This window comes from Budorcas taxicolor, chromosome 11 (assembly GCF_023091745.1).
Source record: "Budorcas taxicolor isolate Tak-1 chromosome 11, Takin1.1, whole genome shotgun sequence".
Classification (NCBI taxonomy): Eukaryota; Metazoa; Chordata; class Mammalia; order Artiodactyla; family Bovidae; genus Budorcas; species Budorcas taxicolor.
Genome location: NC_068920.1, coordinates 39,021,005 through 39,033,312, shown reverse-complemented (window position 1 = coordinate 39,033,312; position 12,308 = coordinate 39,021,005). Strand labels below are relative to the sequence as shown.

Below are 12,308 nucleotides of genomic sequence, written 5' to 3'. Positions count from 1 at the left end.
TTTGATGCTGGTTGCTTACCTTGTGTACCAAGTAGCCTATAATATAAAGAAATTTTGTTTATATATGTTTCATAAATGTAAGATTATTTTTTATTTTTATAGTCTCATACCTGTTACTTTCTGTGCTACTGTCTGTGAAGTTAGGGGAAATCTCTACTTTTTAGATTATATCACTTTTGATTATTTTCATAAAATAAAAACAGGTTTTCATAAAAATGAACAGGTTTCATGACACAGAGACAGACCAGTTACAAGGTACTACTTGTTCTTCTTTTCTCCCAGTAGATGTGGTGTACAGACAATGTTTGGATGTCACCCACATTGCCTTCAGTCTTCTGCCCGAAGGCGGACTGTTTAGTAGTTCTAGTTGTCCCGGATTCTGAAACTGTTTGTTTTGGAGATTGGGGAATAGATAACGGAGTTATCTCCCCGTCCTATACGGGAATCTCTACGTAGAATTTCTGTGCACAAGGAGAATTTTAGACCCATGAAACAGTTATTCATGATCTCTGTCTGTTGTGAGATACATGTGCTACTTTCTTTAGCTCTAGTGAGCTATAAAGGAACATACTTCTTCTTAAGTAGAGGCTAGACAAAGGGCTTCAAGTTTATTTTGTCTCCTAATAGGAAAGGACACTAAACTTTACCTTCTTTGAGAACGCTGTCCATCATTTTTCTTGTAAGAAAGAGAAACCATTATATAGTTGTTGCTAAGAAGCTTAGGCTTTTTCACTTGTTTTTAATGTGCTGCAAAGACTAAATTAGTCACTTGGTGTGCTAAGTAACATTTAAAACAGGATGCAGGTTGTTTTTGCTTTCAGATTACTTTTCCAGGAAAAGCAGCTAATTTTTTTTTAATCAGATTTTTTTTGTTACTGTTAGTTTGCATCATTTCCTTGGTTAATGAAATAGATCAGTTATTCAAAAGTGGTTCATTGTAATGTTAAATAGTAGTATATACCCTTTTAATCAATACTGTTAATATAAAAAAACCCCAAACCATTGTAAAGGTTGATAATGGTAAGCACTGCATTGTGAAGGTTCAGTTCAAATCTCTGCCAAGACAAGCGAATCTGCATGTGTGCCGAATTTTGACTAAGCAACCTCAAGGAAAAGTTCACATAGTTAATATGATAGATATCTGGAGACTGGAATTGTTAGCTATTTTTATCTCCAAAGCCAAAAAGCGTTGGCTTTTTTTGTGTGTGCAAAGTCTGGTCATGAAACCATTGAAACTTTTGCTATTGTATGTAAATTAAGCAAGACAGACAGTTATTTTTTAGATTGAGCACAGAAAATTTTCCAGGACAAAGTTGATTGTAAAAAGTTGCTAAAATTATAGAATAGAACCAATTTACACTTTTATAGCAAAAACATGTACAAATGGCATGACTGCTGAGACCCTTGTAAAATCGGGCACAGAGATAATGGTGTAGAATATTTTTACTTGGAGTAAAGAATTGACGTCTTTCAGCATCACAATTGTATATAATGTGCAGTGTGGCATATTAGTGGATATTCCACTTTGTATTTGGAAAACCGTGATACCAGATATGAATCCACTCATGGCATATTGTATTCCTTATTAGTGGGAATTTATGCTACAGAAGTGATTTTCCATCTAGTTATTTTGAAATACAAAAGATGCATTGAGATTGAGATTGATAAATCATTGGTAGTTGTACAGAAATAAATACATTAAAATTTGGTTGACTAGAATATAATCCACATAGTGTTTCATTCTCAGACAACGCTTGGTAACATGCCTCCCAACTTTGACTCAGTACTGAAGAAGATAAATTTCTGAATCTCATCAAAGTATGGTCACTGATTATACATCTTTGCAGCATACATGTGAAAAAGAAGGGGCATATTAGTAGTGCAGGCTCTGCCCTTTGACATTGAAATATTCTGACTTAGAAGGGGAATAAAGTGAAAGTGAAGTCGCTCAGTCGTGTCCGACTCTTTGCGACCCCGTGGACTGTAGCCCACCAGGCTTCTCCGTCCATGGGATTCTCCAGGCAAGAATACTGGAGTGGGTTGCCATTTCCTTCTCCAAGAAGGGGAATAAAACCTCATTCCAATGACTGCTCCCTGGCTGCAACCTCTCATATGAATGGGGTAAGGTTTTTTGATTTTTTATTTTATTTGGAAAAATTTAGTCTTAGAGAGAAGTTGAAATAATAATTGTCTGCTAAACATGGTATATTCTTCGCCTAAGCTTGCTTTGTTATATTGGCTTTATATATCTGTTGAAAATATGTGGCTAGACGTGATACTTCATCCCTAAGTACATGAGTTTTTTCCTTCATGATAGTGGTGATGATGATGTTTTCTAAGATTTTGATGATCTTAAGTGTGTATCTCAGCAGTATAGCTAGAATCTTGAATAGCTTAAATTTTTCACTTACTGGCTTAATATGATTTTTTTATTGCTGCTGATAAGAAAACAATTTTAAAGATTCAGCCATGTAGCAAATGGCTCAGTCTTGATGTTTCTTTACTTTTGATGATTACCTTTGCTTACTAGAGAAAGAAATTGATAAAAAAAATTTTTTTTACATTAGAAAATGCTGTAATAAAGTTTGACGATTTACTTTCCAGAACTAAATGGAACTAAAAGTAGATCAGGAATCTTTTTGTTGCTATCTCTGAAATTTTGGAATTCAGCCTCCTAACTTCTGAGTATGATATGCTCTTCATTTTAGCATTTGATGGAAAAAATTAAAACAGTGTTATTAAATGAGAAATAATATAAGAAATACTTAAGAACTCTGTTTGACCTGAATATTTAGATCTTTTTTTAAGAACCATGGTATACTTCCCATTTGTGATGACTTATATTTGAAAATACAAAATATTTTTAAAAGGTTTTTCTGAAATTATTTGACATTTATGTGATGAATACTGTAACACCTGTGGGTATGAAGACCGTAAGAGCAGTGTTAATGTGGACAGTCAAATCTGCCAAATAAAAACTGGATATGGATAATGGATTCAAAAGTCACAGTTTAACAGAGGAAAATACCAAGTTACTCTAACACAAGGATGATAGTAATAATTACCTTATAGGGTTTTCAAAGTATTAACATGTTAAGTAAATATTATAAGAAATGCTCTGTAAATGTCTGTACTTGTTATTGCAGTATTTTATACTATTAAGTGGAGAAGGCAATGACACCCCAGTCCAGCACTCTTGCCTGGAAAATCCCATGAACAGAGGAGCCGGGTAGGCTGCAGTCCATGGGGTCGCTAAGAGTCGGACACGACTGAGCGACTTCACTTTCACTTTTCACTTTCATGCATTGGAGAAGGAAATGGCAACCCACTCCAGTGTTCTTGTCTGGAGAATCCCAGGCACGGGGGAGCCTGATGGGCTGCCGTCTATGGGGTCGCACAGAGTCGGACACGACTGAAGCGACTTAGCAGCAGCAGGATCCTATTAAGAACCATACTTCTTGTTGTTGTTCAGTCACTAAGTCATGTCTGACTCTTTGCCACCCCATGAACTGTAGCACGCCAGGCTTCCCTGTCTTTCACTGTTTCCCAGTTTGCTTAGATTCATGTCCATTGAGTTGGTGATGCTGTCTAATCATCGCATCCTCCTCTGCCCTTTTCTCTTTTTGCTTTCAATCTTTCCCAGCATCAGGATCTTTTCCAATGAGTTGGCTCTTTGCTTGATGACTAGAAACATACAAAATGTGCAGTTGAGATTCAAATGAAAGGGCAGTTCTATACCAGAGTCATCAAGTAAAGTGTCCTTAAGCTCTTTAAGTAGGACATATCATTCACATAAAAATTGGAGAGTATGGCGTTGCAGTTAGAATTGCAGCCTTTGAAAGACCCATGAAGATAAGCAAGTCTACGGTATTTTCAGAGAGTAAGGATCTAACATGACTAGGGTACATGAGTTATGGTAAAGCACTCTAATCTGTGAAGAAAGCAGCCTGATGCAGTGGGAAGGAGTTCCTGTTTCTCCTTGATACAATATGTCTTAGCAAGTTTTTATGCTCTTTTGTGTGGGAAGTGTTTATGAAGGACTTGGAGTAATAAAAATTTGTCACTGCCTTTGTTGTTACACTTCTTTATTTGGTTTCTTATTAATAGCTTTACTTATAAAATACTGATTTAAAGAAATATTTTATCATTAATTTCTTTGTAGTTCTGAAAAGCTGTATGGAAGTTACTTATGTTAAGAAAATACTACAGTTAAAAAATCGACTGACTGCTACACATCCTTTTATTGACAGTTTTACTCTTTAATTTCATTTTCTTCTGTGCTTACCAAAGGTTCTGATGCATTTTAGAAAGTCAGTAAATATTTATTGACCAATATGTATGGGTAGATATTGTATGTGCCATTTGAAATGTGAAGAATCTCCAAATTTCTTAACTTGTGCTGCCAACTAATAGAAAAGTTCAGTATAGGCAGTCGTTCTAACATAAGAGTAAGCTGTATAAAAATATGGAATCATACAAAAATTTTTCTTTTTAAAATAAATGACTCACATTTTGTGGCAATGGTAGGGGCTATTTAGATATTTTTATCCAGTGTGGATTTTCCTTTTAAAAATGAGAAGTTCCTTTGCAAATAATTTTGCATACTCTCTTAGAAAAAAAATTGGAGAATTATGCTAGTGTGAAAGACAAGATAAAAACAAAGCTTTTGATTAAAATATCACTAGGTTGCTTGAAGTTAATTGACATATATGCTTAGGGGCAGAGGGGCTAATTAATACTCTTTATTGACTTTAAATTATTTAAAAAGATACTGATATTCATTAAAAAGAATCAAGTTACATCTTTTGAAGTCCTACATTATATAATCATTACTTTTCTGAATAAATGAGGCTTGTTTAAAACACTAAAGTGAAATTATTTTTGTCTTCACTTGTGTTTTTATCTGTCAGAAAAATTATTAAATAAGATAAAATACATTTTAGATTTGTGCATTTTCTCTTTTTTTTTAAGCACAGATACTCTTGACTTAGTGCCTTTAAAGTATTCCTAGATTTTGATCAAGAAGCAGTCTGAAAATCACTAGTTTGAAGGACTTGTCTGATAAATTTGTTATAAATTTGTTATGCCAATAGTGTCTTAAGTCTGTGTTTCTAGTTTCCAAATTGGCAGTGGAAATTTTACTTTTGTATAATCAGTTGGATCTGATTTCATTTCTGAGAGCCTACCTTATTTGCAGTTGGCTTGAATTTATTTTAGGATGAAGAAAGAGCTTCTAGGGTCGGGGGCAAGGTGGAAAGCCAGACGGCACAGATTAAGGTTAGCTGTTCAGAATGCTTCCGTGCTCTGCTTTTATTCATACATACAAATCCTTTGACAATAAACACGTTATGTAAATAAACGTGCTATTGTTTGTTTTAAAGATCTTTGTTAATTTTTTTATGTGACTTCCTATAGAGACCAAGAAGCGTCAGTGTAAAGTTCTCTTTGAATACATTCCACAAAATGAGGATGAACTGGAGCTTAAAGTGGGAGATATTATTGATATTAGTGAAGAGGTAAGTAAAAACACATGTTAGAGATAAAGCAGCAATTAGAATTAATGCTCTGGGTATTAGAAAAATGCTTTGTAAGAATATTAATTTTTAAAATTTATTTTGCCAGTTTTTTTTAAAATTTTAAGATACCTATTTTAAAGTGGATCTTTAATGACCTAAAGGAAGGTTTTTTAATTGTAGAAATAAAGCTTTATTCATCCTTGCAATGCCTAATATTTGTGTACTGAATTTGTATCTTTGACTTTAAAAATAAAATAAGCTCTTTTTTTAAGCTAAAATTGATGTAATCTAAGTAGCTAAGCATATAAACCTTTCTTTGATTCTGAATTCACTTTAGACACAAACCATAAAAATAGAAAGATTTTTACCTTTTGCACAGCAGAGATGTTTGCAAGCAGAATGTAAAAGCTTTGTTTTGTTTGAATGATCACGTTCAAATATTAACCCCGAAACACTTGGCCTCATTTTAATATCTTAGAATAAGATTTTAAAATATTTCAAAAATAGCTTTTCATATATCTACTTTTATCATTAAAGGAATATCAAAGTGTTATTTAGCAGCTAAAGATGCCATTTTCAGAGTATGTATTTTGATATCAAGTATTGCCACTGTAACTGATTTTGTTTGATAACATGTAATTTATCGTTAGTTTTTGTTAAATTCCAATGTGTTTATATAAAAGGCAGTTCTGGTTTATGTCTACCAGGTGGCAATAATAGCAGTGTTCATCAAGCTCACATTATGCCTGACACACCATTCTGAGTGTTTCAAACTTATTATTTCATTTAAGTTTCTGAACAACCTAAGGAGATAGGAATTTTTATCCCCATTTTACAAACAAGATGGAATCACAGCAGATAAGGGATTGGCTTATCTCCTGTTGTTGCAGGACACAGCATTCCAAATTTTGTGGCAGAGAACACTGTTTTGTTAGGTTTGTTAGTTACGTGTGTCCAGAATTCAGATTGGATGGCTTATTTCTGTTCTGTGATTTATTATAAGATCTCATTGTGGAAGGGTTGCAAGGTGCTATTGATTAATCCGTGTATGATTAATTCAATCCACATAGATTTAATCTACTTAAAATTTTTTCCCCCTTTGTTTTTTCTTATAGATTTAAAGGGATTATTTTGTACCACTAACTTTGTGCCTGTTCATTTCTGTAGCTCAATTTTTCTGTTGGGGAAGTGAAAACTTAAGACAAACTATTATTATTTTTGAGTTGTGAACTCTTTCAGGTAGAAGAAGGCTGGTGGAGTGGAACCCTGAACAACAAGTTGGGACTGTTTCCCTCCAATTTTGTGAAAGAATTAGAGGTAACAGGTGATGTTGAAACTCACGAAGCCCAGGAAGATTCAGGTAGATTATTTTAAAAATTTGAATAGATTTAAACCAATTTTGTATATGACTAGCGTTCATTTTGTATATTTTTAGTCTCTCGTCTTTTTGAACTATGAGCTTTAGTTTATCCACTTTTAAAAAAAGCAACTTATGACAAAGACTTAAAGTGAAAATGTTAGTCGCTCAGTAGTGTCTGACTCTGCAACCCCATGGACTGTACCCGCCAGGTTCCTCTGTCCATGGGGTTCTCCAGGCAAGAATACTGGAGTGGGTAGCTATTCCCTTCTAGGTAATTTACTGTTTTCCCTTCTGATGTCTGCTTCAACCCAAAGTAAACTTATAGTACCCTTATTATGAAATGATACTGCTTACGTTACCTGATTTCTTCCCACTTAAGGTCTACTTATATACAGTTGTGATCAGAGTTTGCAAATGGCCTGACTACTTAAGAAATATTAGAAGTTCAAAAGACTCTTCCTCTGAGTTTCTGTATTCACATAATAGATTTTGTTTTCCGTGTGTAGCCAGAATGTAATTTAACTATTTCGTGATCTCTGTCATTTAGAGACTCACCTATAAATTATTCTTAAATTTGCTCACCATTCAGAAGTATAATTGAAAAAGCTTTATCCCAAAACTTGGAATTACATCTGTGAACTGCTGAGGGATTTAGGAGAAATTTTTTTTTTAAAGAGACATTAAATTCATAAGTGGTGGCATAGGGATAAGTAGATATTTTTCTTTATGGAAAAGTATGTAGTGAAAATGTTCAGGGATTAACACTTGTACACTTGTGTTATTTGGCAGTTTTATAATGGTTACATAGATTCATAGATAATGAGATATAGACATACAACCTTAAGATTGTTGATATTGCTTTTTTATTTCAAAGACAGTGTAGAGTCAAGATACGAAGACTATTGTTTTAGTCCATTAGAGCTGCTGTAACAAACTACCACAACCTAGGTAGCATAAAAACAACAGAGATTTATTTTTCACAGTTCTGCAAGCTGGGAAGTCCAAGATCGAGGCTCCTTTCTGGTGCATAGTTGCTGACTTCTCACTTTGTCCTCACAAGTTGGAAGAGGCAGGGGAGCTGTCTGCAGCCTCTTTGTAAGACACTAATCCCATTCCTGAGGGCTCTGCCCTCATGACCTAATCACCTCTCTGAAGGGCCACCTCTTCACTTGGGGAGCTAGGATTTCAACATAGGAATGTTGCAGGGACAATTACTGCTTTGCACACTGTCCCCTGAATTACTTCAGGCATATATTGGTATTAAGTGTCATAGATACTGAATCTATTGATGTTTATTTTTAACGTTAAACTTTAGTGTGAATTAAAGTGTAGAGTGAAATAGTCTTTATGATGCCATATAAACTGAGCCCTTAAAATACTGTATGAAATTCAAAGTCCATAAGGGATCAGTAGCAAAAGAAATCGAATTTAAATTTGGATATAGTTAATTACTTCATAATTATAATACTTTGGGCATTTCCTTGCACTGTTCAGCCTTATTTGAATTTTAGTAACCTTGCAGAATCATAATCTGTTAAAAATGTACTTCCTTGCTTGCTTAACCCCTTTACAATAACAGTGCATTCTAAATGTGGAGCTTTGTGATTATGGGGTGGGAAGTCAGTGGTTGAAGTACACTGTAATTTCCCTTTTTTTTTTAAACTCGAATTTTCAGGCAGAAAGATTTTGCATATTGATGTAAGTGCCAAGAAGTGAGCACTTTATAAGGTCTTTAGAACTTTAGTAAAGACATGGTGTCCTTTGAGTGTTAATTTAAGCATTTGATATCTTACACATTGGGTCTTAGAGAATGAAATATAACATCTTCTGTGTTAACTAATGTTTTGACAGTCTTCTTTAGTCAGTATAATAGCATCTATTTCAGATAACTGTTACAGGAATTACCAACTGTTCATTTTGAAATGTGTCCTTTTTTTGTTTTGTTTATAGTATTGGAATGCCATATCTACCGCATTTATTTTAGTTTCTTCTTACACTCCTTCTTTTAATAGATAGAATGAAATATATGGGATGTGTTCATGGTTTGACCAGTTAAACTCTGGCTATTACTGCTAAGAAGATAATTCTGACTCTAGACAGTAGGAAGACAGTGTTACCTGAGCCTTTATGAGTAATTTATTTTCATGCCCTCTGTTTTCATTGAAGAACTGTGGAATAAAAGCTATAAGAAAGCCCCTTTTTATATTTTTTAATAGGAATATGGTAAATTTATAATCTGTTCTATTACTTAGTGATTTCTATATATAAATCTCAAGATTAATATCTTTTTAGTAGTCAATTTCAGGAAAAGCATTGCTTCTCTAGGGAAGTGTTATATTTCAGTTTTTATAATGAAGTGACTGCCCTTTCATTTTGTCAGATATTCTTAGCCTTTGTTGTTTAGAGTGTCCTTTTGTCTTGCCTGTAAAACTGTCTTTTCATGTACTTTCACCCCTGTGAGAAATATGAGCAGTGATGTAAGAGTTTGATGGCATTTCCCATGGATCCAGTGTATTCCCAAATCTGAAATTTAAACATTGAAGTGAGTAAAGGGAAATTCTAAATATAAATGTTATTATTTAATTAAGTCAACATTTATATATTTGTTCGCTCAGTGCATTGAATGCTCATTGAGCATATTGTGCACGCATGCTGTTTCTGTCCCGTGTCACCTTTGTAAAGGAGCTATAAATTTTGACATACTCTTCTTAAGAAACTGATATACTATGATTTCCTGCATTTCTGATTGGTCTTTTACAAATTAGAAATACCTAAAATTGTTTCTAAATATTGGGGAAAAAAAATCAGTATAAAGTGCTTAGGATATTTTACTACTCAGCAATTTTATTTTTATTCTACCATTTTTTTATTAGGAGTTATAGGATATAAACACTGTGGAAGTGGAATGTCAAGGTTTTTGTGATTTTAGGTGTCATTCTTTAAAAACCAGCTATCCTTTCAGAAGCTGTTCTGACTGGGCCTACCTCACCTTCACCCCTCTCTCTGGGGAATGGGACTGAAAACGCACCTGGATCAGTTACCCAGCCAAAGAAAATCCGAGGAATTGGATTCGGAGATATTTTCAAAGAAGGCTCTGTGAAACTGAGGACAAGAACATCCAGTAGTGAAACAGAGGAGAAAAAACCAGAGAAGGTAGTAGCGATGAGCTTTCCTTAGATTCACCCCCTTCATTCTCTCATTAAACAATTTTTAAAATGTCACAATTAGTTTGCAACTCCACTACCTTTTTTTTTTTTTGGAGATTGCTGGTGATGGGTTATGAATGAGAAGACTGTGAGAAACTTTTTAAGCTTAAGTGACTTCCGTTAATGTTTACATTTGATTCTTATAAAATTGGATGGGGGAGCCAGTAAATTTAACACAAACTTTTCTTAGTGGAAATTTTAAAGTTTTATCATAGTGTAAAAAATATAAAAGGCAAATACATTTTTGTCTTCCTTTTAAATCTAAAATTATGTTTTGCCTCTCAGTTTGAAGTAGCTCTAAAATGGGCCAGTTTAAAATGAATTCACAGTGGGATATTAAGTTAAATTAGGCCTTGCTTAATTTTTCTCTGGATTGTTAGTAGTGGTGAACTCTACCAATCATTAGCCCTAGGTGTATGGAGCACTTTATGTTTTACTAGCATTTCACTGGCATTGTGAAATAAAGAGAATGTACCATCTAATAAGTGATTTTAAAATAAATCATTAAATGTTTACTTTGGGGGGAAATAGCTACAGTCTTTAGGATGTTCATTTCAGGTCTTGTTTCTGGTGTTAACACCTTGGAGATTAGTTTGGGTACTTACTTGAGGAGGCTTGTCCCTTGACTTTTAAAGTATTGTTTCCCTTCTGGTTCTCCTTTGTTATGTCTTATTTAACTCATAACATTTGAAAATGTTTTAGTATTTACTTGTCTTTTTAGTTACATTTCACTATTAAGACTGTTTTGATTGGTGAAATATATTCTGAAATTTTCTCCTAAAATGGTTAGTTTCAACTTTTTTTTCCTTCCTTTCCCAGCCTGTCACATATTTTCTTATATAATAATAAGTTAGGTTTGGGAAAGAGAGCTTACACTTCCTCTTCTGCCCTCTCCTAGCTGTGTGACTGTCTGACATTAGGATTATGGGCCGAATTCGTTCTTGGTTTTAAAGGTACAGATCAGAATTCTTGTTGGGATGGTGCTATATAGTCCTGTAACAGCTAGGAATGTCTAGAAGCCATGTCTGCATTATGAGGGATATTAGGCTAGATGATTTGGGGTCCCTTTCTAACTCTAAAGCTTATGGTTATGTTGAATAACTTTATCTGATTATTGATTACACTGGTAATCTTTCCTTTGCCATTTTTTTTAAAATTTCTGGCTGGCTGTGCTAGGCCTTCATTGATGTGGGCTTTTCGCTACTTGGGGTGAACAGGGGCTACTCTCTAGTTGTGGTGCACAGGCTTCTCGTTGTAGTGGCTTCTCTTGTTGCGGAGCACACGCTTGAGGAGTGCAGGCTTCGGAAGTTACAACATGTGGGCTCAGTAGTTGTGGAGCATGGGCTTAGTTGCTCCATGGCATGTGGGATCTTCCCGGACCAGGGATTGAACCCGTATCCCCTGCATTGGAAGGCAGATTCTTCAACACTGAACCACCAAGGAAGCCCCTCCTTTGCCATTGATAATGTTCAGTAAAGAGTTGTTGTAAGTGAGAGCACTCTCAGGATTACCATGTAAGGTGGCCTTCCAAGACTTGATTTGATCACTGACCTAGGAATTGATAAAGTAGGGAGCACATTTGCTGTGTTTGTAGGCAACACCAGATTGGAAGATATAATGGAGAAAAGTTAGGAGAAACTAAAGTGAGTATTTTAAAAGATAAATAGAATGCACAATGATATTACCAGTTAGCAGTATGCTCAGATTTTTAACTAATGAAATCTAAGGTCAAATGTAGTGTTACTTCAGAGAAGAGAACTTAAGGAAACACTAAGACAGGATGAAAGGCTTACTGTAGTTGATTACAATGGAAAACTGTCTGCTAGACTATATAGTTACAAGGGTTGTAACATTACCTAAATGCTTTCATTCTGGTAGCAGCATTGAAGTAAGTATAAAAACTTTCTTTTCTTCTCTGTCTTACTGTAAGGAAGTTCAGTTCTGTCGTTTAAGAGCCCACCTTCTGGAGTCGAACTTTCAAGGTTCAAATCTGGGCTGCACTGCTAAATTATTTTTATTGTGGTCAAGTTATTTAACTGCTTTCTAACTTATAAAAAGAGTGACTAATAGTGCCTACTTTATTCTGATTGTTCTGAGGATTAAATTACATGACATGTAAAGTGCTTATCGGAGAAGGCAATGGCACCCCACTCCAGTACTCTTGCCTAGAAAATCCCACGGACGGAGGAGCCTAGTAGGCTGCAGTCCATGGGGTCGCTAGGAGTC

At 34.7% G+C, this 12,308-nt stretch overlaps 1 protein-coding gene across 1 annotated transcript in view; it reads left to right on the top strand.

Annotated features, from left to right (window-relative positions):
• The window catches only part of CD2AP (CD2 associated protein), an 85,233-nt gene that overhangs the window by 46,495 nt on the left and 26,430 nt on the right, over nucleotides 1-12,308 (top strand). Inside the window, exons 4-6 of the mRNA XM_052649357.1 lie at nucleotides 5,416-5,516; nucleotides 6,756-6,876; nucleotides 9,839-10,029. Coding sequence (XP_052505317.1) covers nucleotides 5,416-5,516; nucleotides 6,756-6,876; nucleotides 9,839-10,029 — 413 coding nt within the window. The remainder of the gene's footprint in view (nucleotides 1-5,415; nucleotides 5,517-6,755; nucleotides 6,877-9,838; nucleotides 10,030-12,308) is intronic.